The 27332-nt window shown below is 41.5% G+C and overlaps 2 protein-coding genes across 2 annotated transcripts in view; one reads left to right on the forward strand and one right to left on the reverse strand.

The window, feature by feature from the left end:
• The window catches only part of dph1 (diphthamide biosynthesis 1), a 60144-nt gene extending 39126 nt beyond the window's left edge, over positions 1-21018 (reverse strand). The window contains 5 exon segments of the mRNA XM_029446283.1: positions 5609-5672; positions 19011-19143; positions 19145-19161; positions 20941-21000; positions 21003-21018. Coding sequence (XP_029302143.1) covers positions 5609-5672; positions 19011-19143; positions 19145-19161; positions 20941-21000; positions 21003-21018 — 290 coding nt within the window.
• A 109-nt stretch (positions 21019-21127) lies between these two features.
• The window catches only part of rtn4rl1b (reticulon 4 receptor-like 1b), a 123039-nt gene continuing 116834 nt past the window's right edge, over positions 21128-27332 (forward strand). The window contains exons 1-2 of the mRNA XM_029446282.1: positions 21128-21142; positions 22049-22961. Coding sequence (XP_029302142.1) covers positions 22949-22961 — 13 coding nt within the window. The 5' untranslated portion in view covers positions 21128-21142; positions 22049-22948. The remainder of the gene's footprint in view (positions 21143-22048; positions 22962-27332) is intronic.

The following is a 27332-nucleotide window of genomic DNA, read 5'->3' on the forward strand; positions in this document are numbered from 1 at the left end:
GTATGTTTTGGGCGTATTAACTGCAGCATAGCCATAATTCAGAGCAGCTTGTCCTCATTAAGACTTAGCAGTCCCTCCCACTGAAGCGCCTTACTCTAAGGGCAGCTTAGCCCTTTCATCCCCATTTTGATATGGACCTCAGCCCCGTCTCCTGAGTACGAGGGAGTGTGGCAGTGATGGTGATGGCAGAGCCGCCCAACTCCTGGGACCTCTGGTAACCCTCAACATAAGCTGGGTGACACAAGGTCAGTTGCCTGCTGCCGCCAACAAAGGTTACTGCCACTCACTCTCTCCAAACACCAACCTCCAACCCTGTGCTAGATCCACATTAGGATTGACATGCCCATTTCCTACATTCACATCAATGCAACGACTGGCTTGGATGTTGCCGCTGCAATGTCTTATTTAAAAAAATGTTCCCTCTCTATCTCGGTGATCATTGTTAAGTTTCACGTGAGATACTTGAGCAAGGAGTTACTTCATTATTTCTTACACAGAGCAGTTGACAGACTTCTCAGTAGTACATCCTGGTTTCTCCCCAACAAGGAGTTTCATCTGGAGGGCAGATTAAAGAACCAGAAACATACCACTTTCACCTGCAGGGGAAACCTTTGAAGGGATCAGCCAAATTCTAAACTCTTGTGTTGAGACAATTCTGACTTCCAGGGCGCTTTCTATCCGGTTACAGTATGAAGTGGAAACCGACTTAAACCATGATCTTAAGTTGCTTTAGTTCTTCTTTACACATGTTTCATCCCAACATCAGGATCAATGATCATATAGTTAGAAGCCGCGAGATGGTGTTGACCTTCAATTCTCTTTTTGTTACGATAAGCCAGGGGTCGGGAACCTTTTTGGCTGGGAGAGCCATAAAAGCCAAATCTTTTTTTTATGTATTTCCTTGAGAGCCATATAAATTTGAATGCAACTTTATGCGTGCATTTTTTAAGAATAACACGTCTCCGAGTACTAATAGAGGTATCAGTGTTGCATTGAACAGGAGCTCTTTTATTAAATAAACTAAACGCTTACGTTATTTATCTCATTTATGTGCACGTTTCAGTGTTTACTGCACGGGGGTCAAACTCAAGGCAATTATATCCGGCCCGCGAGAAAATGTCATATGTCTGTCATAACTGGCCCGCCGGTTTTGGTAATTACATCAATGCATGGCACAACTACGGGAAAATACATTTGAGGAATAATCTAAATATGTGAATGAAATTAAAGTTTTTGGAAAGCAAAGGGAAAGACACCACAGATCTCTGGGACGATGTGAGCGGGACTGTTAGTGCGACATAACGAAGCATCTCACTGTTAAACCTGCAGCTTCAGGGCCGTGTGATCACAGACATGTATGATGCAGTGAGAGCTTTCTAAGCCGAGCTGCCTGTGGGAGACTCGGATGCAGAAGGAAACTTTGGTCACTACGTGTTTCCAAACACTGACAAACATCTCCACCGCTGTGTTCCCGACAGCATTCTGCTGATCAACTGAGTGCATTTGCCGACTTTGCAGCTCAGATATTTTAATTGAACTGCTCAGCAATCCGTTTGCAGTTGACTTAAATATGTTCCATATCTCCTCGACGTAGTCCCAGTTTTTCTCGCGACGGGCGGGGCTCCGCCCCCTACACACACACACACGCACGCACACACACACACACAGCGGAGGAAAGGAGAGGGGAGAACTAAAAACAAATCCACTGCTAAATGTTTTACTTTAAAATGGCACAGTATAATTATTTATTACTTGTTAAGTTAAAAAATGTCAGCTCAAAATTGTCTGCGAGCCATATCGCGTTATCGAAAGAGCCATAGGTTCCCGACCCCTGCGATAAGCCCTTAGACATGATATGGCTTTCAACTTAAAACTGCCATTCTTGTGGCCATCACATTAGCAGAGCATGACGAAGATTCTTAGTCATGCAGATCACCAAATCTACACGTATTAAAGTCGAAGGCAACTGAACTTCTTGGGTGCCTTTAAATGCAGACTTGTTGGATTTCCCTATACACTGCAGCTTCCCATCCTATGTGACTTTTACCCTGCGCTGTGTTTTCTGAGGTATGTACATGGCAACCCTGTTCCAATACGTCTTCCATTGTCATACATACACAGGTCTCTGGTGGTGAAAAGGCGGTGAAATATTATGTGTTGTTTATTAGAACTTAAATCCTATGTTAGACCACCATTAGTATCAATAGCAAAGGATTAACAGGTTTTAAACCATTTTACAGTATTTGGAAGGAAATAAAATATATCCGGAATGTTTTAATTCATCGGTATTGGCTAAAATAACGATCCACTTCAGTCTGCTAGTGTTGCATCGCTGCTCTTCTTAATGACAGCCTGACTCTACACTGCAAGCATTTCATTGAATATGAGAGTGAAAATTAGAGTGAACATAAAAAATGCTTTGGTTGCACTGGTGATTGAAGTCATGGGTAGGCAAAATCCCCTAAACTCAGATAGTAAGTCATTTTTGGACTAATTCCTATCCATTAGTATATACTGTACATATATATATATATAAAACTAAACATAGTTTGATCCTAGACTATCCCTCTCATGTTAGAAGAGATTTAAGAAGGCTTTAGATCAAACACTTGAGTGTCTCTTTTTCTAGTCAGGTCATCTCTCACAAACATATCGCTCATCTTTTAGTCTGCGAGAGCTGACGGCCCACAGCTGCAAGATAAGAGTTCAGATGGACTCCGTGTGTTCAGACTGGAGAGGTCAGGCAGACGCTCTGACTGTCTCACTTAGAATGTGTCGAGTAGGATTTGAGGAGCCATCCAGGTGCTCCATCTTTAGGCAAACAATTGATGGCATGCCTTGTTTAGGATGAATATCGAGGGAGAGCGGCTGGTTGGCAGAATGGATGGTGGCAGACAATGTGACTGCATCTCTGTATCCACATGTGCTGTTCATTATTTATTCACCTTGTACAAGATCTAAAAAACCTTCAGCGTAAGACATCACTTCGGCCTCCTGCAGCTTCTTCTGTCCAGTAATCTGCTCATTAAGATGTTCCCTCACAGTAACAAATCTGTTATCTCTCCTCTGTCTTTCCTATTAGCAAAGATCAGAGTACATTAAACATTTAGGTAGCAGCCTCTCATTTTTAGCCGGCGCTCAACTGTCACTTATTATCGTTAATTCTGTGAGTAAGTTGATGGCAGGCAACAATTGGCTGTTGCCTGCTGTTGAGAGTTTGTGTGCTCTCTGCAAGCCGTACAATACTGAACCATAGTGTTGGTGACTGTCTGTAGTCACAACCAATTCAACAGAGTAATACGTCTTCTCTCTAACCGATTACGTCTCATTAATTTCAGGCGTCACATTCTTCCAGTTAAACTTTCCTTAATATCATAATAATAAGAAGTAATTGAAGCTTGTCAACTTAATAGTTTTTGAACCAGGGCCTTCAGTGTTGCATCATTGGTTCATGAAAAACAAGGTGTGCTCAATTTAGAAGGCTACACATGTTATTTTAATGTGTCAGACAGTTTAATCAACATGTAGGTAAATATAAGTGTCGTATCAGACTCGGTATTGGAGTTACCCAATATTAAAGGACTTAGATTGGGGCCAAAAAAACGTGATCGGGACATCTCTAATTATTACCCTAAACTGACTGTTGTAAACATCCCAGAGTTTACTGATCGACTTTGTGGATCGGCTTTGACCTACACCAGATCAACATGTAGTGGATCAACATAGAACAATAGATCCACAGTCGTACTTATGTGCACAGATAGATTTCCTTTGCAAACAGGGATTATTTACGACATTTCGGGAGGACGCTTTCAGTTTACCCTCCGAATAAAGTGGTTTAGATCATTTTTCCAAACTCTCGTCTTCTTTTGAATCCGTCTGATCGCCTGATCGCTCTTTTATTGCATTGTCTTACTTCATGAGATCAGTTAAATATCATCATAACCAATAGGAAAGGTCAAAGCTGCACAAATAATACCCAAGTCGTACTAAACTAGAACGTCCTTTTAAGGAGGAAACTGTGGTTGTATGATGGTAGATGACCAACATGTTTATCCATCACTGAGTTTTTTCATATTTCATAGGGAGACAAAAATAGTTGATGTCATTCAAATTATATACACAAACTGTCTGTGCACAAAATGGAAAATATTTACTTCACAGACGCTCTGATGATCATCCAGGATTCAAAGAACCCATCTGTTCAATCTGGAAAGACTAGAATTGAAAAGAAATGTCTTACATAGTAAAACAGCACGGACAGAAGCAACATAGCTTCAAGGAAACTAATGAAGGGAAACCGTGAGAACCATCTTCTGGCTGTTGTCTCGGGGAGAAATCGTGTGGATGGTAAAGAGAGGTCGGAAAATACAGAGGGACGAGCGATAGAGGACGGGGTATGAAGACAGTGAGAAAAGCAATTATTGTTGCTAATTGCTCTCATAAGCAGAGATAGGGCCGATTTCGCAGACTCTATGATGGACAGTTACGATTTGAACATATACATTTGGACTGCACGTCTGTGCAGTTTAAAGCCATTCAGAGAACGGTGGTAGCTTTCAGTCTGATAGCAAGCAGGACTGATAAGACGGGACCTTATCATCAAAAATTCACTCTATCATTTTTGTGATAATAAAAAGGAGAAATTACTGTAAAGAGAGTGATAGAAAGATAAAACGATAAAGCTCTAACACAGCTGGAGAAAACAGGAACAAAATGATGGAGGAAAAAGAGAAGATAGATAAAAGAGTTGAGGCCGGGTAGAAAGACGACTCCCTTGCTCAACACTTCTTCGGGCAAGAAGTTTTATCATTTATAGGGTAAATTAATGTGTCTTGGCATAGTAATATAAAGCACATGTAAGCGTGTAGAGCAAACTAATACAGTTAAACTGACATGATCCAGATTTCCTGTGTGAAATCAAATATCTTCCCAGCCTGAAACGTTTATGGCGGCTCCAGCCACTCTTTTCTTTATCTTGAACATCTTGTAATCTGGTTAGTATTGACTAAACACCTATGAAAAGAATCCACTCTGGGTGTTTAATGATAGCAGCCATTTTCTTCAAGAAAACACTTAGCAGACGGTGCTCTTGAGAAACAGCGGCCAACTGAAGATGCAATGGGGCCACAGGACAAAAAAGGAAAAACAAATATTTATTGTGCTTCATATCGGCCCTCGCATAAAAGTTTTTCAGAATGTGCGTTTCTATTATCTAGGCACATATTGTGCTTATCACAGTGTAGGCCAAACCACAGGGTTGTACACGAGAGCACATTAATGCTGAAGCACTTCTCTCTGCAAGATGAAAAAAGAAAGAAAGATCTTTGCGGTGTCCGTGTTAAGGGGGCTGGTGTGCAATAGGGCATTTGCAAACTTAAACAAGACGTAATTAACAAGAATAACTGTGAGCAAGGGAAGCTGTGATATCGGCTCTGTCCTAAAACAGTGTAATCGTGTCTCAGTTTCTGCTGAATCCCTGATTGAGTCAAAAGGGGGGAATTACGATAAAGCCCTCGCTCTAGCCGCGGCAGTTAAAGCTGGTTTAACTTCTACACCTGCTTTTTACTTGTAGACTCTCAAACAACTTAAGCAATAACCACCTTACCTCTCAACGATGTCGGCGATGACACAGGCAAACATCTGCAGGCCCTCTGGAAGCTGCAGAGCAACTGGAGAGAGTGGAAAAAGACAAACAGCAAAGTTGTAAACTTAAATCCTGGACAGCACAGTTATAGCCTCTGCTACTGGTTCAGATAGCTCCACTGACAGAAAATAATCACTTTTTAGGGTAATTTCTCAAGTGACCAAGTGTTGGAAATATAGTCCAAACCAATTACCACACATACGCTTGCACAGAGCCAACAAACTCCCTTTTTTTTAAATGTCAGTCTCTTTTACTTTCACTCTCTTTGCTGCTGAAACACACAAACCCCCACCATCCCTGCACCAGCCTCACACAGCTTTATATGTCAAAGCTAGAATACAATGTGAAAAAACTGCTGCTGTAATCTGAAATAAGGCAAAGAATTAACAACCTGATGGTGTTGTGCACTGTCAACAGGAGACCTACTGAAGTGTGACACCAATTGAGATGAACCAATGGAAAAACCTCCTTTAGGGCAGGATTTACTAAGTTGCTTGTGCCTCGTTTCAGACTCACTCTGTATCAAGAGACGGACAGGCAGAAGGGCCTGGAAGCATCTCAACAGCCCCCTCCTGCACTCAATGGTGTGAGGGCGGCCCTTTCCTTTATGCATATTCCTTTAAAAGAAAATTCATGCAAATGATGTCTAAAGATGTTGGATTTGCTGCTAATGTAAATGCAGGGATCAGTATTGCAAGAAATATTCTCCACCTTTAAATAGCAGTTGCAGGTATATTAAATGAAGGTTGTAGTGAGCAAAGGGAATTGAACTAATATGTTTGCTATGCTTTTTTTTTTTAAAGAATATATTTATTACATTTTACATAAACAAACAGAACAAAACAGCTCAGACATGAGATGACAAATACAATTAATAGGTAAGAATAAGAAATAAAGATAGTGGGCTATATATTCATCCCCAACCCTTGCCATCCCCTACAACAGAGAGAGGTAATATCAAATCAATCAATCTGTAAACAAATAGTCAGTAAAGAAAATAGTAAAGAAGGTACCGACACAGGCTAAGCCGGTTTAGGAAACCCTTTTAATATTGAAGATGACAGCGTAGAACCAATATATTCTAAGCAAATGCACTGAGGAGCGAAGGGTACATGAGTACACTCCATTATACGACAATGCCAAGAATGTTTTGTTTTGGAGAAGCACAAAATACTTTTCATAGCAGCAAAAGTCAATAAATTGAATAACCTCTTGTATTTGATATTAATAATATGACCATCTGGAAGACCAAGTAGCAGGCACATAGGGTCCAACTCTATTAGAACATCAAATACAACACAGAGTTCATCCACAATACGAGACCAGTAGCGTTGTTTCTTCGCACATGACCAGAAACAGTGACTCTACAGTCACAACAGAGCAGAGATACATTAGCATCCATTTGATTTCTGAGGGCAGGTGTTATACGTGTGCGATGTATAATTCTAAACGGAGTAGGTGTGGTTCGAGTACAGATAGATGTTTCCATAGCATAGATCCACACTTCCTGCCAGTAGGTCATCAATAGTGATGCCCAAGTCTCTCTCGCAGGCTTACCTGCGATGGAATACTTAATATAAAGGAAAGTGGTTTGTGAACGCCTTTGATTAAACATCTCTTTAAATATAGATAAGTGTATGAGTTTTGCAAGGCCAAATAAAGACCTCAAAACCAATCAACACATTTCAGTGTCCTCATCTCAGACGAACCGAACGACACCATTTCCTTTCAGGGTAATATCCCAGTTATTGTTATATAGGAATTGAAAGTAGATGAACATCTAAATGTCCTTTTTGGAATTTCCTAAGAGATATATCTTGTGGTATTGATTTAAAGATCCTATAGAATTTGGAAGATCAAGAACCCATGATTTAGTATACATTATTCCCGTCACCTCGTCATTAAATATACATGACGACATCTTGGTATCAGAGACTAATAAGATATTGATGATGTCAAATATAGCCCCGTAAGGAATAACAGAACAGGAATCAGAGCATGAAGTGGAAGGGAAGGAAAAGATGAGAGTGACGGTGAGGAGATTAATAAGAAAAGCAAATATGATGCTGTGAGATGACGCACTATTTTACTCTTTTGAAAATGGTGGAAAAGTATTTCCCAGAGGCCCATGCAACATATTTTAAATTCTTGTTTCCAATGGAGTCAAGAGACCTAAGAGACTCAATTTCCAGTGATATGAAACAGAGAAAAGCAGGAATTCCTAACATTGGAGAAGCTGGAACCAGAAATGTTTGACAATTTGATGTTTGATGAATGACGTCAACTCTTAATCAAATATAAAAATACTTTGCGATCCATTAATTGACTATTTTAATAGATGTACTTTCCAAAATGGAGAAAAAGTAGTTTTTGATACATCGAAATTCCATTTTGGGTTTCAATTGCTGTATGTTTCTTGTAGATTTGATATCATCACAAACATGCGAGGTGACGACCTGTTCCGTGTGAAGTCCGAGCCACCATGTCACACACGGGGCGAGCACCCGGAGACAAAGGCTTCGTTTCAATCAACCGTGACATTTTGCCAAAGTCCAACTCTGCCGCACTTTACTTCAATGAATCCATCGACGTGTCAGTGGACAATACGAAGACACTGCATGCAGTGCAACGTTTTCACATGACTAGTCCTGAAACAATTTTAAGACTTCAGGGCCAGACAGCATTAAACAATAAAAGCTGGGACAGACAAAAGGCCAAGGAGGTTGAGGGTGGATGGCCATGAGATGGAGTGGTAGATGGGGCAGTGTGAAGAGGAGGAGCGAGAGCATTTCTTACTGATTAAAGGTTAAGGGATCACCAAGCGCTCATGCAGACAGTGAGAGACAGGTCATTACCTAGAAAAGGGCAAGTTTATTAACAGAGAAAGGTTTCAGAGCACACCTCTGCCACAGCTGACAGAAGCAAAGAGCTTCCTCCATCTGTTGCCTCCAGCCAAATGTGAGTTTGATGCTGGAGGTTGGCCCGGCTGTTTGAATGATGAGCTGCTTCTACCTTGGAACAAAACAGAGAACCTAAACCACATGGACATAAAATGAGACAAGGAGTTAATTTTAAGGCTTCAGATATCACATGTTTATACAGCTAACACCTCTTATTTTCTTATTCTTGAACACTTAATGTGGACAACTGTAACATACATGTAGCTCTCTCAATGTGAAGTGACAGAAGCTTCTCTTTTGGCTTACTTGAACTGTCAATCAGCATCTTATGATGCGGTTATATGACAGACCTGCAGTATTGTTGTAACACTACGGGCTGTACAGGTAGCAAGAAAGCTACATCTGGCATTATGTGAACAAAGACTGGAAATATTAATTTATCAGTGAACGGACAAAGCCAAGGGATTACTCCAAATTTTCAAAAGGGAGGTTAAGGCGAGGAAGATTACAATAGGGCTATATTTAGGGTTTATCCTGAAGTAGTTTACTACAGCATGTGTGTGATTGCATATCTGTTATCTATGTGTTCACATACTGTATGTCCAAAATGGACAATACTAGAAAAAGAGGACATAATGAAATAATCAGGGGAATATATTTAATGAGGTCGATTGCCAGTGTATTAGTATCTATAAACTAATATCAACTTTAATCTAATACAACAATCTTTGGTCAAACTATTTTAGAGAGGTGTTGATTCAACTTTAAGGTCCTTTTGGAGGCCACAGTTTGTGTAGTGTTGCATTATGCACTATATATTTAGTCTAACCTTATTTATGTATTAAATATAAAGATTAAGCAACAAATTCTGACATAATTCAATAACCTTTTATTCAACACATTATTATGATTTATTATCAATGATCAGTTTGGAATTGAAAGGAGGGAAAGGAAAGGAGAGACCCTGCCCGGAGGAAGCCCGGGGCCCCCGTCTGGAGCCAGGCCCAGAGGGAGGGCCCGACAGCGAGCGCCTGGTGGCCGGGTTTGCCACGGAGCCCGGTCGTGCACAACCCGAAGAAGCTACGTGGTGCCTCCCATCCATCCATCCATCCATCCTGTGGGCCCACCACTCATGGGAAAAACCGCTGGGGTCGGGTGCACTGTCACACGGGTGGCAGTGATGGTCAGGGACCTTGACGGACCAGACCTGGGCAGCAGATGCTGGCTCTGGGGATGTGGAACGTCACCTCTCTGTGGGGGAAGGAGCCGGAACTAGTGCGGGAGGTGGAGCGCTACCAGTTGGATCTGGTGGGGCTTACATCTACGCACAGTCTTGGCTCTGGAACCGTACTCCTGGATAGGGGTTGGACTCTATTCTTCTCCGGAGTTGCCCAAGGTGTGAGGCGTCGGGCGGGGGTGGGGATACTCACAAGTCCCCGGCTGAGCGCCGCTACGTTGGAGTTCACCCCGGTGGACGAGAGGGTCGCCTCCCTACGCCTTCGGGTTATGGGGGGGAAAACTCTGACTGTTGTTTGTGCCTATGCCCCAAACCGCAGTTCAGAGTATTCAGCCTTCTTGGAGACCCTGAATGGAGCCCTGCAGGGGCTCCAGTAGGGGACTCCGTAGTCTTGCTGGGAGACTTCAGCGCACACGTGGGAAACGATGGAGACACCTGGAGAGGCGTGATTGGGAGGAACGGCCTCCCTGATCTAAACCTGAATGGTCGTTTGTTGTTGGACTTCTGTGCTAGTCGCGGAATGGCCATAACAAACACCATGTTCGAACATAAGGATGCTCATAAGTGTACGTGGTACCAGAGCACCCTAGGCCAAAGGTCAATGATTGATTTTGTAATCGTATCATCTGATCTGAGGCCGCATGTTTTGGACACTCGGGTGAAGAGAGGGGCAGAGCTATCAACTGATCACCATCTGGTGGCGAGTTGGATCAAGGGGTGGGGGAAGACTCTGGACAGACCTGGTAAGCCCCTGTCCTGGAGATCTTCAAATCACACCTCCGGCGGAGCTTTTCAGACATCCCTGTGGAGGTTGGGGGCATTGAACCTGAGTGGGCGATGTTCAAAACCTCCATTGCTGAAGCTGCGGTGATGAGCTGTGGTCTCAAGGTCGTAGGTGCCTCAAGGGTCGGTAACCCTCGAACACCGTGGTGGACCCCGGTGGTCAGGGAAGCCGTCCGACTGAAGAAGGAGTCCTTCCGGGATATGTTATCCGGGAGGACTCCGGAAACAGTTGAAGGGTACTGAAGGACTAGAAGGGCTGCAGCCTCTGCCGCAAAGCAGCGGGTGTGGGAGAAGTTCGGAGAAGGACTTTCGGTCGGCACCAAGGTGCTTCTGGAAAACCGTCCGGCACCTCAGGAGGGGGAAGCGGGGAACCATCGAAGCTGTGTACAGCAAGGTCAACCCTGCTGACTTTGACTGAGAAGGTTATCTGGCGGTGGAAGGAGCACTTTGAGGAACTCCTGAATCCGACTAACACGTCCTCTATGGTAGAGGCAGAGCTGGAAGCTGATGGGGGATCATCGTCAATTTCCCTGACGGAAGTCACTGAGGTAGTCAAACAACTCCACAGTGACAAAGCTGCAGGGGTTGATGAGATCCGTCCAGAAGTGCTGAAGGCTTCGGGTGTTGAGGGGCTGACTTGGTTGACACGGCAACATTGCGTGGAAGTCTGAGACAGTGCTTAGGGGGTGGCAGACCGGGGTGGTAGTTCCCCTTTTTAAAAAGGGGGACCAGCGTGTTTGCCAACTACAGGGGTATCACACTTCTCAGCCTCCCTGCCGAAGTCTACTCCAAGGTGCTGGAAAGGAGGGTTCAGCCGATAGTCGAACCTCTGATTGAAGAGGAACAATGCTGATTCCGTCCTGGTCGTGGAACAACAGACCAACTCTTCACTCTCGCAAAGATACTGGAGGGGGCCTGGGAGTACGCCCATCGGGTCTACATGTGTTTTTTGGATCTGGAGAAGGCGTATTACCGGGTCCCCTGGGTGATACTGTGGGAGGTGCTGTGGGAGTATGGGGTGAGGGGGTCACTTCTGAGGGCCATCCAATCCCTGTACGCCCAAAGCGAGAGTTGTGTTCGGATACTTGGCAGTAAGTCGGACTCGTTCCCAGTGAATGTTAGCCTCCACCAGCCATATTATATTACTGTTTATCACCAATCCTGTTTGTGATTTACATGGACAGGATACCGAGGCGTAGTTGTGGAGGAGAGGGGTTGCAGTGTGGAACCTGCAACCCCTCAAAACCCCTCTTTGGGCGTATTAACTCATCAACCCAGTGCGTAGTTGTGGAGGAGAGGGGTCAGTGGCCTGAGGATCTCATCGCTGCTCTTTGCAGATGATGTGGTCCTTATGGCATCATCGGTCTGTGACCTTCAACAGTCACTGGATCGGTTCGCAGCCGAGTGTGAAGCGGTTGGGATGAGGATCAGCACCTCAAAATCTGAGGCCATGGCTCTCAGCAGGAAACCGGTGGATTTCCTACTCCGGGTAGGGAATGACACCTTACCCCAAGTGAAGGAGTTCAAGTACCTTGGGGTCTTGTTCGCGAGTGAGGGGACGATGGAGCGAGAGATTGGCCGAAGAATCGAAGCAGCAGGGGCAGTACTGCAGTCGCTTTACCGCACCATTGTGACGAAAAGAGAGCTGAGCCAGAAGGCAAAGCTCTCAATCTGTCACGGCCACGCCTCCTGTCATTCCTTGTGTTTTCCCTGTGTCACCTGCTTATTTCTCTCTCTGTGTATTTGTCTGTGTTGTGGGCGTGTCGCCCCCCTCACTCTCCCTTGATTGCAGTTCAGTCAACTCACCTGCTCCAAGCCTCACTCCTGTCATCCATTAACTCATCAACCCAGCAGTATATCAACTCCAGTCTTCAGCCACTCGTCGCTAGATCGTCTATTCAGCTACAGTGGTAGTTTGCGTCTCTGGCTGCTTGAATTGTGGATTCAAGTACATTTGCTTGTGTGTTTTTTCATATTAACTCTTACTGGTTTTTGTGCTACAGGATCCCTGGCTTCCTGTCCACCCGCCTGCCTGCTACCTGCTACCCACTTTACCCTCTGTCTCCACAAGCCGGATGTTCTCCGTCCTCTGTCCCCTTTCCCTGGAAACCCCTTCAATAAACCTCCCACCCTCCAAGTTTGTGTCCTGCGTTTGGGTCCTTCCCTTGTTGTACACGTGACACAATCTACCGGTCGATCTTCGTTCCTACCCTCACCTATGGTCATGAAGGCTGGGTCATGACCGAAAGAACGAGATCGCGGGTACAAGCGGCCAAAATGGGTTTTCTCAGACGGGTGGCTGGCGTCTCCCTTAGAGATAGGGTGAGAAGTTCAGCCATCCGTGAGAGACTCGGAGTAGAGCCACTGCTCCTTTATGTTGAAAGGAGCCAGTTGAGGTGGTTCGGGCATCTAGTAAGGATGCCACCTGGGCGCCTCCCTAGAGAGGTGTTCCAGGCACGTCCAGCTGGGAGGAGACCCCGGGGAAGACCCAGGACTCGGTGGAGAGATTATATCTCCTCACTGGCCTGGGAACGCCTCGGGGTCCCCCAGTCGGAGCTGGAGGATGTGGCCCGGAGAAGGGAATTTTGGGGTTCATTACTGGAGCTGCTGCCCACACGACCCGACCCCGGATAAGCGGTAGACGATGGATGGATGGAGTTTGGAATAGTCTATATTTCAAACATCTCTATAGCATGTGTTCACATACATCAATGTGAATTCACATGTAAATTAGGAGTGAATGGAAGTCACACAATTGGCACAATTCCACTAAAGTATGTAAAAAATGTGTATTTACCATTAACAAGGCAATATTCAGCAAACACATACATCCACATGTGCATATCCAGTCTTTAGAAACTACTACTGAAGATCTGCTAGAACTTTACATTGGCAGCGAGCTCCATCTTGACGTCATGTTTTATATGAAAGGAACACGCTGTTCAGACGGAGGAGAAAAGGCGGTCTTGGACTGCTTACCTGGGAGTCGTTTTGTATTTGGGGATGGATGAAGTTTTGTTATTGGGGGATGCACAAAGAGACTATTTAAAGAGGGACCATTAATTAAGAAAAAACAAGTCAACAGCAACTTGTTTGACTGTTCTGTTCAGCGGGGAGGGCCATATTTGGCTTAGCTGGATCTGTAGCTCTGGATCTGTGGCGTTGAGGCAATCCTCAATTAAATATGTAATTTAAGATTCTAAACTTTTTGTCATTGCAACATTACTATCATTGCAATTTTTCCCACACCCTGCACTCTCAAAAAAGTAAATGTTACATAAACTGTGGAACATAAAAGGAGGAACTAAATGCTCCACATGTTGCTTAATGTCTTTAACCTCAAGGAAACATCTAAAGAGAAACCGTCAACTATGCTAATCTTTTGAATTGTCTGTAGTTTAGTTGTGAGAAGACTTTTCACAATCCCCGCAGGTGAACACTTTCAAGAATTCAAGGTCCCACAAGACGCTCAAGGCTGTACTGCTTTTTACTTCTTTGGCTTTATTTCCATGTATAGTCTAATTCTTCTGTTTTTCCAAATAAGATGTAACAGTTGTGTGCAAGGCTGAACTAGTGTTGTGAGAAAGAGGGCATCATAAAATGGTAAGAGTGGACCGGAATTGAGATCTCAAACCGAAGAAAACAATGGCTGTACTGTACGTATGGCCATATGACCAGACTTTTACCCCATTGTATTACCTGGAAACGCATAGAGTTTTCATTTAATGAACACAAATCCAGGGATGGAAAGTTGGCCAACATCAGCCATATTTTCACCAAATTATTTGGGAATGGCTAGACTGAAGAACCTCCATTAGGCTTGTTTGATGGTTGTGATTCCTATTCTTCCAGGTGTCACTCAAACAATTACTTTTGTAAATCTGTATAAACAAAACACTAGACTCAAGTCAGCTAGTTATTATTGCCTACATTACCTTTTTGTTGTCTTTATCTTAACTGAATGTGCGGCGGTAATCAAGACAGCAGACAACAGTTACAAAAACAACTAAGCTTGAAAAGAGCTGAGACATGCAACAGAGTATATCGAAAACAACACACTAAGAGAAAATTAGACAAAACAACACAAAGCCTTTGACTATTTATAAACTCCGAAAAAAAGAGGCTGGACAGCTAAAATAAAATTCTACTGCATCATCCTCAGTCCTCTGTTTCAAAAGCACGAGTGAGACTCAAGTTCAAAGGCAGACAAAGAAACAGATGGACACACAGAGAAACAGAGAGAGACAGGGGTGATAAGGTGAGTTATGCTCTCTGAGTTCAGAGAGAGAGAGAGAGAGAGGATGAGCTTTCATAAAAAAAGAAAGAAAAAGAAACGTCACACAACAAAAAAGCAAAGCCAGCAAGCTGCGGTACACCACATGCCCCCCACAGGGACATCCAAAATAATGATTAAATTCTCTTGGTATGCTATCTGCATATATCCACCCAAGGCAGCAGCGACTGAAGGACTACACATTTTGACATTTATATTAATGAAGGACGTTTTTTTATTTTCTTATGGCTGTAAGCCAGCATTGTAACACTGCTTCATGAACTGTTTCACTGCAAACCCCAAGCATGAGGAAACATCAAAACATACTACGTGTAATTATGCAGGACGGCAGGAATTGAATCGCTTACATTGAAATTGCTTTAGGAAGTGATCTCTGTTCGCCCAGTATGGAGAGGAGGAAGGAAAAACACAATAAACTTTATTGTCCAGCCGAGGCAGGATAATTATCTTTGGACTTACCCAGAAAAATCTAAACACAACACGAGATAAAAACATCACATAAAACAGAACAAATATCTCTCAAATGTACAACATTTGTTATTGCATGTTGTACATTTGAGAGATCTATGTTCTGTTTGAGGTTTTTATCTCGTGGATATGTAAAGGCAGAAGAATTACAGCAACCCTTCAATGTGCATATGGGTAGGATCATTTTAAGATAGAAGATAAAATGTGGAACCCATCCTTAAAGTGAAAAAGTACTAAAACATTTCAATTACACTTCATAAAAATCACTGAATTGTTCTCTTTGTCAGTTTTTGAACCGAACAATGAGCAAAAGCTTTTGACAAAGATACACACAACTCAATTTGGGAACAACAAAAACTGAAAGACAGTAACTTAAACCCAAACTGTGCTTAGTTCACATGTGCTTTGTTGGATTTAAAATTTTGGGGAAGGCAGTATCATTTAGATTTTCTTAAATGGGTTGCATGCAGGACAACTGTACAACATTAACTTAGTCGGCAATATGAAGAGAACTGATTCAGGTCTGAATATTGAATTATGGCACATTGGTGTGTGTACAGTCGACAGACGAATAAATTACTTTTGTCTCTCTCATATAAATATATATTTTTTTAATATAAATTGTGTCAAATTTTTTGTTATTATGCAAAGAACAATGAACACCAAGCCTGGGTGTGTGGCTCATCATGATCCATCAGCACCTTAAAAGGAAACGCTTTTCTCTTGTTAAGGTTCATAACACGAGTCAGTACAAGCATTCGCACCACCTGATTAGTCCCGAATGTGTTATGAAAACCTACAAATGATGCATTACAGGGAGTGTTGTTGGTTCTGCTATCCTGATCTACGTTAATGCGAGAGGCATTTGTTAAATTATTTTTAAAAAAAATAGATAAAGCAATTAAATTGTCGGAAAGCAAACGATTAATAAAATCCCACTTAGCATCTTTAAACCTTGTTTTTAGATTAAATAATTCAATGCCTGTTAACACTTTTTAAGGATCCGCGGTAACCCTGATAATGTAAAAAGAAGAAAACAATTTGTTTTATCAAGAAACACAAGACTTTTACGTGTATTAACTAATTAACACTACCTCTAAAAATAGATAATCAAAGTGAAGTACTGTATGCGTCGTCCACAACAGCCATTCTGATTTCTGTACTTCTTTGTTTCCCCACTGATCATGTAAATTTGACAGCTCTGTCTCGATTGTGCTAAATTAATATGGGACTGACTGCAGCTCTTCAAAGCTTCCTGGTAGTATTTATAATTTTTATATTATTACCTAATAATCGTATAAGGGTGTCAACGCACAGTTAGACTAATAAAACATTACATGGAATACTATCATCATATTTTTACTGTAGGCAGTTCTAGAGCAACTAACATTGCTTTGCCTGTTGCCATAGACCCCAGCATACAGTACAATGAAGTCAGTGAAGCCTCCCGATGTGCCCACACTCAGTTAGTCCTGAGGCTACGATCCCACTGCAGGTCTTGCTGTAGATTCTGTCTACTGTAGATTCTTTTTTGATTTTTGCTCAGATCTGATTATTCTTTTTGAATAAACTACTCTTTAAGTGACCCATATCTCGTATCAGTTTAAAATCACATCCATCTTGAAATAGAAACAAACAAAAGATATCACAACAAAAGTTATGGCGTCGGAACAAAGGAGGCAACTGACATTGATGCCCAGTTTGTAGTTAATAAAAAAATAATATTTTTCCTCCTTTTACTTTGGACTGGGTTTTAAATGTTTGTCGTTCATAAAGATCATTTCTGCTTTCAATATGGATCAACAAGACATGGGAAAAAAATATAATGTCTTGTATTTGTGTGTAGTTACACAGACATCTGTTTTGCATGGATGGTGAGAAGACATCTGTGTTTGAGCACTATCAGCTGCAGTGTGAGAGTAGCCCTCCAACTCTGTCAATACTGCAATACATAAACACAATAAAACCAAACAAAGGCTAACAAACAAACCCTCCTCAAGAGAATTCAGTCTTAACCGACGCCAAAACACACTGGACAAAGAAGTGCTTGTGAAAAACATTCTGCTACAATTTGGTGTCCACATCATGCTGAACAATAACAGTTAACACAGCAAATTAAATCATCACAGAAGCAAAAACACAAATCATCTTAAAAAGTACCGATTTCTTGTTCTTTGCTGTTGATGAATATTGTCCAATACTTGTTCAGTGATGTTAGATTTGAATAGCATAGTCACTGTGGGATGACTCGCGTGGCATTTTAAAAACTGGGTTGCTTTTTGATTTGTTACATCACTGGATAAACCTGTGTGAGCCTTGCACGTTACTGACTGTACAATAAAGTCGTAAAAGTAGGTCAAAGCACAGAAGCACTCATGGATGGCATTTTAAATGGATGCTTGCACACATTGTCTTTTGGTATAAGATTCTTTACGCTGCGCTTTCCGTGTGTTCATGCATTCACTCTGTACTGCTAATCTTTAAACTTGCAAAGCAGTTGTTAAAGAGGTGTGAGTAGCCATATAAAGATATATATATATATATATATATATATATATATATATATATATATATATATAAAGACGTCAGTGCTGTACCTTCATCTATTTCTAGTTGTGGTGACATTAATGGACATATACAAAGTATTTTTGATTCAAGATGACAAAGGGTATGGTGGCAGAATGTAATAGCAACAGAGATTCTTAAAAAAAAGCATAATTTGTGCTCCATCTCTACTAGTTATTATGACTATTAATTGGAGCTATTATATATATAAAATACCGTATTTATTGCAGATCCTTTACTTGCGTATAACTTCATCCAGCGTCTGCTTCAATCGAGCTAATGCAACTTATTTCAGAAATCAGTTTTGCAATTTAAAAGCCTCTAGCACAGTGGTCCCCAAACTAAGGCCCACGGGCCGGATACGGCCCGCCTCCACATTTGGCCCGGCCCCCTGAACAATACCAGAGACGCATTATGATTTTTTTTTCAGTCTGGCCACGCGAATCCTAGACTAGCCCCTGTCAAATAGATCGGAATAATGGCGAAAAGGTTAGGTAAGAGAAAAATTGATTCAGAATGCAGGGTGTTTAACCGATTATTTTTTTGTTCAATGCAAAGAAAAGGCTGTTTGTCTCACCTGTCAAGAGGCGGTGGCGGAATTCAAAGAATACAATCTGCGCCGACGCTATGAATCCCGTCACAAAGACAAGTATGATAACTTGCAAGGCCAAATGCGAGCAGACAAACTCTCAAAGCTAAAAAGTGGACTGTTAGCTCAGCTTGGTTATGTGTGGCTTTCTGGAAAACAATAAATGTTTACGTTTAGGCACCCCTGCGATCGTCACACTTTTTCTGTTACAAACTGACCCCGGCCCCCATCAGAGAAGGGAAAAGTTATGTGGCCCTCACAGGAAAAAGTTTGGGGACCCCTGCTCTAGCACAAGCACTTTAGATTTCTGGGACGTGGTTAGGTTTCACTGGTGAGCATTGTGGAACACATGGTTGGTACTGCTTTTACATAATGTCCTCAAACACCTCCAATTCTCTTAAATGAGGACCACCCAGACCCTATTTCAGCTCTGCGATAAAACTTACTCTACAAATACTCTTCTCAATTGAAATATTGCATGTTTCTCTCAAAATAAATCAAGTGTATAAAAAAATAACAGCGCTCACCTCTCGTAGATTTTGCTTGTCTCACTCGCCAAACCGTCTTATGGATCTCAAAGTTGTAATTTGCAGGCAGGGCTTTGATCGCCTCCTGTAACTCAGGGTCTTGCAGGATTTCATCTGGAATTTGATTGGCTATCCCGCCGTGGTCCACGGACTGAGGACAAAGTTGAATCATTGAGTTGTTAGCAATGCAGTGAACACAGATGTAAGCAAGTATTCTATATCTATCAGACCGTAACCGAGACGATGGTGCAAAAAGTAACAGTCAGAAAATAACACCAAATGAAGCTTGTGCTTTAAAACAGGTTTCAGACATGTTCCACAAGTCAGACTGGCCCTTGGGGTGTTAACTGTGAAGGTGGATAGTACAGTCTCTCACCTCTACAAGGACAGGCCACATTTGAAGAGGTATGGGAGCTGTGGAAATGGAGAGCACCACAAATGTGTCCATGTAGCATCTTAATAACGTTATACAAGCTACAGGGTAGCTTGAAACTCCAGCTGAAATGGGAAAGAACTTGATAGATTTTGCTCAGATTTTACTGGCAGAGTTTGAGCTTGATGTAGCCCGACTTGTTCTCAAGTACAGTACATGTAGAATGTTTTTTGATCACAAAGTATTATTTTGGGACTGCTCCTGCACTTTTTATCCATTTGCCTTTTGTTATACATACATACTTCTTAATAGACTTCCGCTTCCACTGTTTACAGCAGGAATATCTACTACTTTACTTTGCACCATTTAATCAAAGTGGCTGGTTCTGTGTAGCGTTCAATAAATAACTCAGACATTCAAATGACATTGTGCTTAATTTGTAAGATTATTTATTCTCCAAAAATGTAAAACTTGTTATGCAGTTGTCATAATTCATGCAGACAGTGAACTACAACTACTCTTTGCCACCAGACGCTGTTTTGTTTTTCCTCCATTACAACTTAATTGCAGTATTGACTTGAGCTATTGCCACGGGGCAGTCAAAGTAAATTATATATTTCAATCATACATTAAAAAGCACAAATAAAATATTTGAAACCCAAATGAAATAAAAACAAACAAAAAATGCTCCTGCTTTATCTGCAGTTACTCTACAAATTACTAAACAACATTTCTTACTTGCAATACACTTGATTAGAAAACAATATTTCAGGTCACCTTATTCATGCCACAAGGATCATCATAACCTACCACATCTCTATTAGCCCTGCAATCATCTCACTTGATAAAGAGATAACCTGAGGACTTTTGCGAGTCAGAGGGAAACGGACTGAAAAGTTCATCTTTTGAAATAGGAGCCAACTTAAAACTGTAGTCTCTGCAACAAGCTAATGTTATAGTACTGCCATATCAGTGTTTCCCACCAGAATATAGAGATTTGCCCTCACCCAAAACAATATCTTTGTATATTTGGGTTCAAAAGTCTGAAGTGGAAACATGTTAAATTGCAGATTGATTAAAATGAGTGTCAACATGGTGCAATCGCGTGAAATCATGTTGTTATCATCCAAGAGGTTATGTTCAACGGTAAATTGTATTTCGGTAATGAGAGGAAATGCCACGTTTTATGATCTTGATTGAAGCGTAGCATCTTTCATAAACCTGCTAACACACTACTCATATGTCTGTCAGCCTTGTGAAGTCTGGTGAGACAACAAACTGAACGCTGGTCGGATGCTAGCTAATGTTGTTTTCAGGTACGTTGATTGTATTAAACAACGCTGGATAGATACTTAACACCATGCACACCAGACGTGTTATTTACGTTACAGTTTCTTGTTTGTATTAGTTAGCCGGACTTCTGAACACAGCTGGATGTCTGTGTAGCTAACGCTACGTCTCATCGACGTCGAAGCCACGTATCTTTATATACTCATAGAAGTTATATGTTTCTCTTTCTACTATATCAAAAATGTTACATTCAACGTTAATATTTACCTGTGGGCTTTTTGACAGGAACAATCTGAACTTCATTCGTGAGCGCTGCCATGTTTTTCTCTCCCAAACATGAAACATGTGAGGAAGGGAAAGGCAAAACCAATCGCGTGAAGAGTTTAGAGCAGAGAAGACGAGCACCGATGTAATCGATGTCACCGAACGGGACAGGAGGACTCATCATACCGATAGACAAGACAGTAAGGTGTGTTTCTATAGGTTTGCACGTGCAATTTCCATGAGTGGCAATAATAAAAGTAATTAAAGTTAAAAGCCCAATGAATACATTGACAGTTTGAAAGTGATTTACTTACCATGTAAATACAACAATTTACAAAAATAACCAAATTAATGTATATTTACATGTATTTATATATATATTAATACAATACAATAAGATAAAAACATAAATTTAAATACTGTGCAGCCAAATGTATAGTAACAGTTTCCGAGTGTTTTACAAAGGATGCATGTACTGTACAGGCTACACTAAATAAAACATTTAAATATGAATAATAATATGAAATCAAAATAAAAGTATTAAATAAAGTATAAAAAGGAAATGGAATTTACATTGCACAATTACATTTAGTGAGGCTTAGGATGCAATTCACATAAAATATAATATAATTAAGTTGAATTACAGTTTTTTTAATTAGCTTAATCTGTAAATATTGTTATTTGTTCATGATATATATAATTGTTATTATTTGCAATCCATTGCAAAGTGTGTGTGCGTGTGTGTGTGTGTGTGTGTGTGTGTGTGTGTGTGTGTGTGTGTGTGTGTGTGTGTGTGTGTGTGTGTGTGTGTGTGCGCGCGTGCGTGTGTGTGTGTGAGAGAGAGAAAGAGAGAGAGAGAGAGAGAGAGAGAGAGAGAGAGAGAGAGAGAGAGAGAGAGAGAGAGAGAATGCATTAGTTCATTATCTAAAAGATATTGATTTGGGTGGGGGCTATTTGATCAGCAAATCAGTGGCTTTTATGAAAGCTGTCTCCCTCTGCAGAATGAGCTCAGCATCACAGGAAATCTCCCCTGATGTGTTGTCTACTGGTTAATATATTGTTGTAACATGTCTGTTTGGTCCTGTTGTGTCATATCATATTTACTATGAAGACCTCTGGTGTCAGGGAGCAGTGTGTGTCACCCTGGCGCAGACAGGGACAGCGGCAGTGAGAGGGATGGAGCAGGTTGCTGCCCGGTGGAGGGGCTGAGGCAGTACAACATACTTTCTCCCTCCTTGAGCGCATCAACGAGCTCTGATCCATAGGTGGGAAGCAGAGAGATCTTCACAGACAAGATCACAGGAATGTAACAGTTCCGAGTGGAGAGGAGAGCTGAAAAAAGGAGGGATTTTTAAGGAGACCGAAAGCATCAAAGTCTTATTATTAAGAAGGATTTGAGGAGTCTGCGTTTATAATCCGACATCAGAGGCGGAATGTGAATCCAAATAACTTATGTTAATTAGAGATGTTAACGAATATTATGCGATTTGAACGGCTCTGAAGCACCGAGAGAAGAATTTAATTGAAAGAAGTGTTTTTTTGGAGGCTGCTGTTCATCGTCCTCTTGCCCCCAGAACTGATTCGCAGCCGCCTGGACGGTTATTTGAGTCTAAAAAGGAGTTGGCTACCAGAGGTTGTATCGGACTACTGTGCGTTTGCGCTCATCACACACACTGGAGTTACCATTATTTCGGACCGAGGGGATGATTTCAGTGCGTCTGTTTCGCAACGATTCTCGCCTAATTTCCGAGGTCCGACTACGGTCAACCAGACTTTGTGGAAAAGGAGATTATTGTTTGTTGTCAGTGTTTATCAAATCCACGGCAGTCTGCAGTGCAACTCAATACAGTGGATCGCAAGAAAATCCCGAGGAGTGACAACTGACATTCACATGACGAGCCAAGAAAGGTCCGGATCAACTTCAAAACTAAAGCGCACAAGTTTTAAGTCTGGAATATAAGAATAGATGATTCTCAGAGGACAGAAGACGAAATACACCTAGGCCTACAAAATGTTCAAAAGGGGTGAGTAAGTCTTAACTTTAGCCCCTAAATCAATTACGCGATTTTGATTATTTTCTAATGCAGCCATATTGCTAATTGTGCGTCCTTCTAATGTGTACGAATCTAATGCTGGTACTTTATACGGTTATGAAACATGATGTTTAAATATGACACATTCATAATGCATCACGTTGTGCCGCAGATGTGTTATTACAGACTATGCGCCATTTGAAGCGCATCTTTAATTTGCACTGAAGATTTCTGGGAATGAAATATTCATTTTTGTAAGGAAACATGGGGACGACTATGTGAAATTAATACAGCTTTATGCCGCACTGCAGTTTATGAGTTGTGCCAGGGTCACAAGGCTATCTCTCCGAGCATTACACTCTGCTGAAGCATTATTATTTGCTGTGTGTCAGATGTGATGGATCAAGCCGCAGTTCACAAGGTTATTCTCCACTGGCTACACGCTATATTAACACCCTAGACCTTTAGCCCCTCATATAAAAGGAGATAACTCCTCAAACCTTTAATATCAAGATTCCCCACATAGATGCAAATTCGACAACAGACAGACACCTATTTGATGATCTTTTGTCCCAAGGAACAGTTCCTTTCTTTTTATAGTCTTTAATTGGCCATATAGCTGAAAAACTGTCGGCACTGGATGTCTGACAACAGTAGGGAGAGAAAAAAACTCGAATCTCTAATGAGAATAGATTACAGAGTAATACATGCTCCCATTGTGCCATTATCAAGGGAGTGAAATAATAGTGAAATTAAACTGTTCCTCATTTTGCTGGAGCCCTTGGAGCCCCTTAGAGACCCCGGGCGGTCCCTAGACCCCACTTTAGGAACCACTGCATTACATCAAGCCATGTTTAACACTTTGTCATGAGTGACAACAAGCCTGCTCATTTGTTGTGTTAATTTTATGCAGTTTATATTTAGTAAAAGTAGCTTAAGAGATACTCAAACCTTTAGAAAGAAAGCCTCTCACACATACTCACACACAAACACATACATGCGTGGTGGGGGTCACCATACAGTCACAATTTGTTTTATGTTTGTGTAATATTTAGTCTGTCTTGTGAAAAAAACCATCTGTATAGAGTGTGTTTCTGCTGTGCGCCTCTGGGGCAGAGAAAAACAACATGTTTCTTTGCTGCTGTCAGATCGATTATTGCTGTTCCAACAGTCGAGATGAAACACACCATGGTGATGAGTGCTTATACAGTAGCTATAACAGCTTTGTGGGAAGGCCTTTTGTCTAAACCTGCATTCTGCTTCTCATAAACAATCTTTTTTTAACATTCATGAAAAGTGTTGCTGCTTGATTTTTTCAGGGAGAAGTAGCGTGAGTCACGGTTGCGTTCTAGAAGAGGCTCTTTACTGTTTAATGTGTTAGCAAACATGTCTGTGCTTTATGTCAAGCTAATGGGCATGCTGGTAAATGCTATTACTGTTGACAATGTATCATTATCATCAACAGATCCTCAAGGAGGCAATTTCCCACCACACACATTCATCTTCCATTTATGTTGAGGGTTAAATGGAGAGCTGAAACCAGAAGTGATTGCCATTTGAGGATTGTGTACACTATACATGCTCCATCCCTGCTCTGCCCAAGGTTTTTGCATGTGAATCAGCTGTCCTACCCCTGCTTAGTACTGGACAGAAAATCACTTAATTCAAGACAAACGACTTCAAAGCACAGATTCCACCAGTCTGCCAAAAATGCTCAGTATGCCAGCATGTCTGAGTCTACAATAGTGAGGCAGAGATGCGTCAGCGTTGGCAGGAACAGCGCAGAGGTTCTCTGGTGAATTTGAATTTTTTTGCACCTAAAATAACACATTCTATGGAGCCTGGCTGATGCACCGGCCACAGCATTTACTGTGACAGATCCACTATTCACTCAAACGAATAGAAGGAAAGCGTCTAAGCTGACACACACTAGCAGCACCTCCCCAGGTTGACTTCACATTGTGGCCTGCTGTGCCTAATTACCAAGTTAATGGTTAATGTTAGTGGTCATGTATATTTTACAATGACCTTTTGGTTCACATTTTGTCTCCGGCTGCTGATCTCTTCATCCGTTGGCCATGAGTTTGTACAGGTTGATCAATGCTGCGACAAAGTGTGAATGTGTCTATGCCATCCACAAATATGTCTAGACATGTACATTAGTTGCGGTGTGTATTCAACTGCAGGTGAGACAACATAGTCCTCATATCTTTGTTTGAACAGTCAGAACGGTGGTTGTGATTCTGATTGTGTCTTTTTTCTATGGCTTATAGAACAACATGTGTGATTGTGTGCGTCTCTGAGTACATGTGTACATTTATGAAGCCATGCACGCTTATGTCACTTCATCTCTGTATTGGCTTTTCTGTCTATCTCACTGTCTCACTTTCACAATCTCTCTTTTCCTTCAAAATCAGTCAGCCATAGAGTGGGCACAAGGGATGATCTGTCAGAACAGCTCTGAGATGTCCACTGAACATACCATGCTGTGACGTGCTGTAATTCCTGCTACATGTTATTCAGAATTAATGGAGGAGGCGAAACTGAGACTTTTTCTGCTTGATGCCACCTTTTGGATTGTACAGTTAGGTGTATAACAAAACCCTTGTGTCAATTCGCAAGCCTCTAAAACCCTAAGATGAACATACATATGAATCCTTCTATCTTTATGAGGATGCTCGGCTGATTTGATTGGGCCTTTTACTACCAATGTATTGCTGACCTGATTGTCAAATATATTCTCACTCCCATGAGGCAGCCACAGTTTTCTATTAATTTCAGAACAGCATGAAAATCAATTTGCAAAGACTTGAAACTATCCTTGAGAATATCACTGACAACATGAATTCACCCATGTTTTTAACCCTTTACGTAATTGTTGCATGGTGATGTTATTACAGGCAGAAAAAATACTTTTCTTTAGTGCTTTTAAATGCATGTCAAAGTGCACTTTACATTTGAGATTCCAGACCTATCAAAGTAACCTTCTACAAAGACAATGTAACCTGTAACACATATGTAGACAACTAAATATACATCGTGAGGGATTACTTGTCGTGAGTAAGTTTAGAGTTTCTACAAGTACTGTAGATCTTAATACTGTTAAGATTCCTGAACTGAAACGGATGGCTGCCTGGGAGCTAGGAAATCACTCGCAACTTATGTCATGCTCTGGAAAACTGGTATGCTTTAGCTGTAATGTAACATATACATAATTTGTACTTAACAGGCTAAAACATGCAAAACCACTGATAAGTCGCTTCAAGCATTAGGACTACACGCCTTACCTCAACCCTTATACCTAATCCTTCATCAACCACAAATCTCAGTTCTCAACCGACAGTAGAACTCTGAAGGGCTCAAAACAGCAAAGTGGTGAATTCATGCACACACACGCACGATTGCACACACAATTATGGTAAGGTTCGATTTTACAAGTGTCAGACTTGCAAGATAAGTCTAATTGGGGAATGCATTTGCATTGACTTCAGTTAACGTGATGAGCATGTTTGGGAATTTAGCTCAGAGAGAACAAAGGAGATTGTAAGAACACTACAGATCATGCAAGCTGTATGTGTGTGCACACTGGCAAACAAATCAGCAATTGTATGAATACTAGTTAATTGACATTTTTACATAAACATATAATTTAAAACAAAACCAAAAAACACCACAGTCTGTTTCTTAATCTTCCATTTCCAGTAATTGACAATATGCAGAGATAATTACTTGTAGCGATTATGAAATCTTGTAGCATTTAGTCATCATATTTTGTAAATCAACCTTAATTACGAGCACTGATGTTAAAGTAGCACATTGCTTATGTTGTTTTCAGTACTAGCAGACAGGGTTGGAGGATTTACCATTAATGAGTTCATCAGAAATGAATGCAGCAAAAGGGAAACACCTGTGGCCTATGCTTTTCAGCTTTCTGGCTCTGCCGTATCTCATGGTGGCGTCAGAGCGACTCTTCAGGCAACACAGCTGCAATTCTGTTCGCCACAATATCTAATAACTGCACACGTCAAGGGGCTCCTCTCTTCTGTCAGGGAGATATTTTTAACCAAAGGATGATATGAATCATAGACGTCAAGTGCTATGTTGATGATTATAAAGCAAAAATATTAAAGTCATAAAAACAAATGGTCTCCCTTTGTTACCAAATAAAAAACAGAGGCTTTTCCTGAGTAGGAGACACAGGCACCGCCCTGAAGCAAACCCCATGTAAGTTTAAATTAATTTGCACGGGAGCAATAAATGCCCATCTGTCACTGTAATATGTTGCACATTTTGAGCCCAGAAAGAGTTCTATTTTAAGAGAATAGATTTCCCGCTCATATTATCATCTTCCTAATCCTCTCA

The sequence above is a fragment of the Cottoperca gobio genome, chromosome 13 (genome assembly GCF_900634415.1).
Source record: "Cottoperca gobio chromosome 13, fCotGob3.1, whole genome shotgun sequence".
Lineage (NCBI taxonomy): Eukaryota > Metazoa > Chordata > Actinopteri > Perciformes > Bovichtidae > Cottoperca > Cottoperca gobio.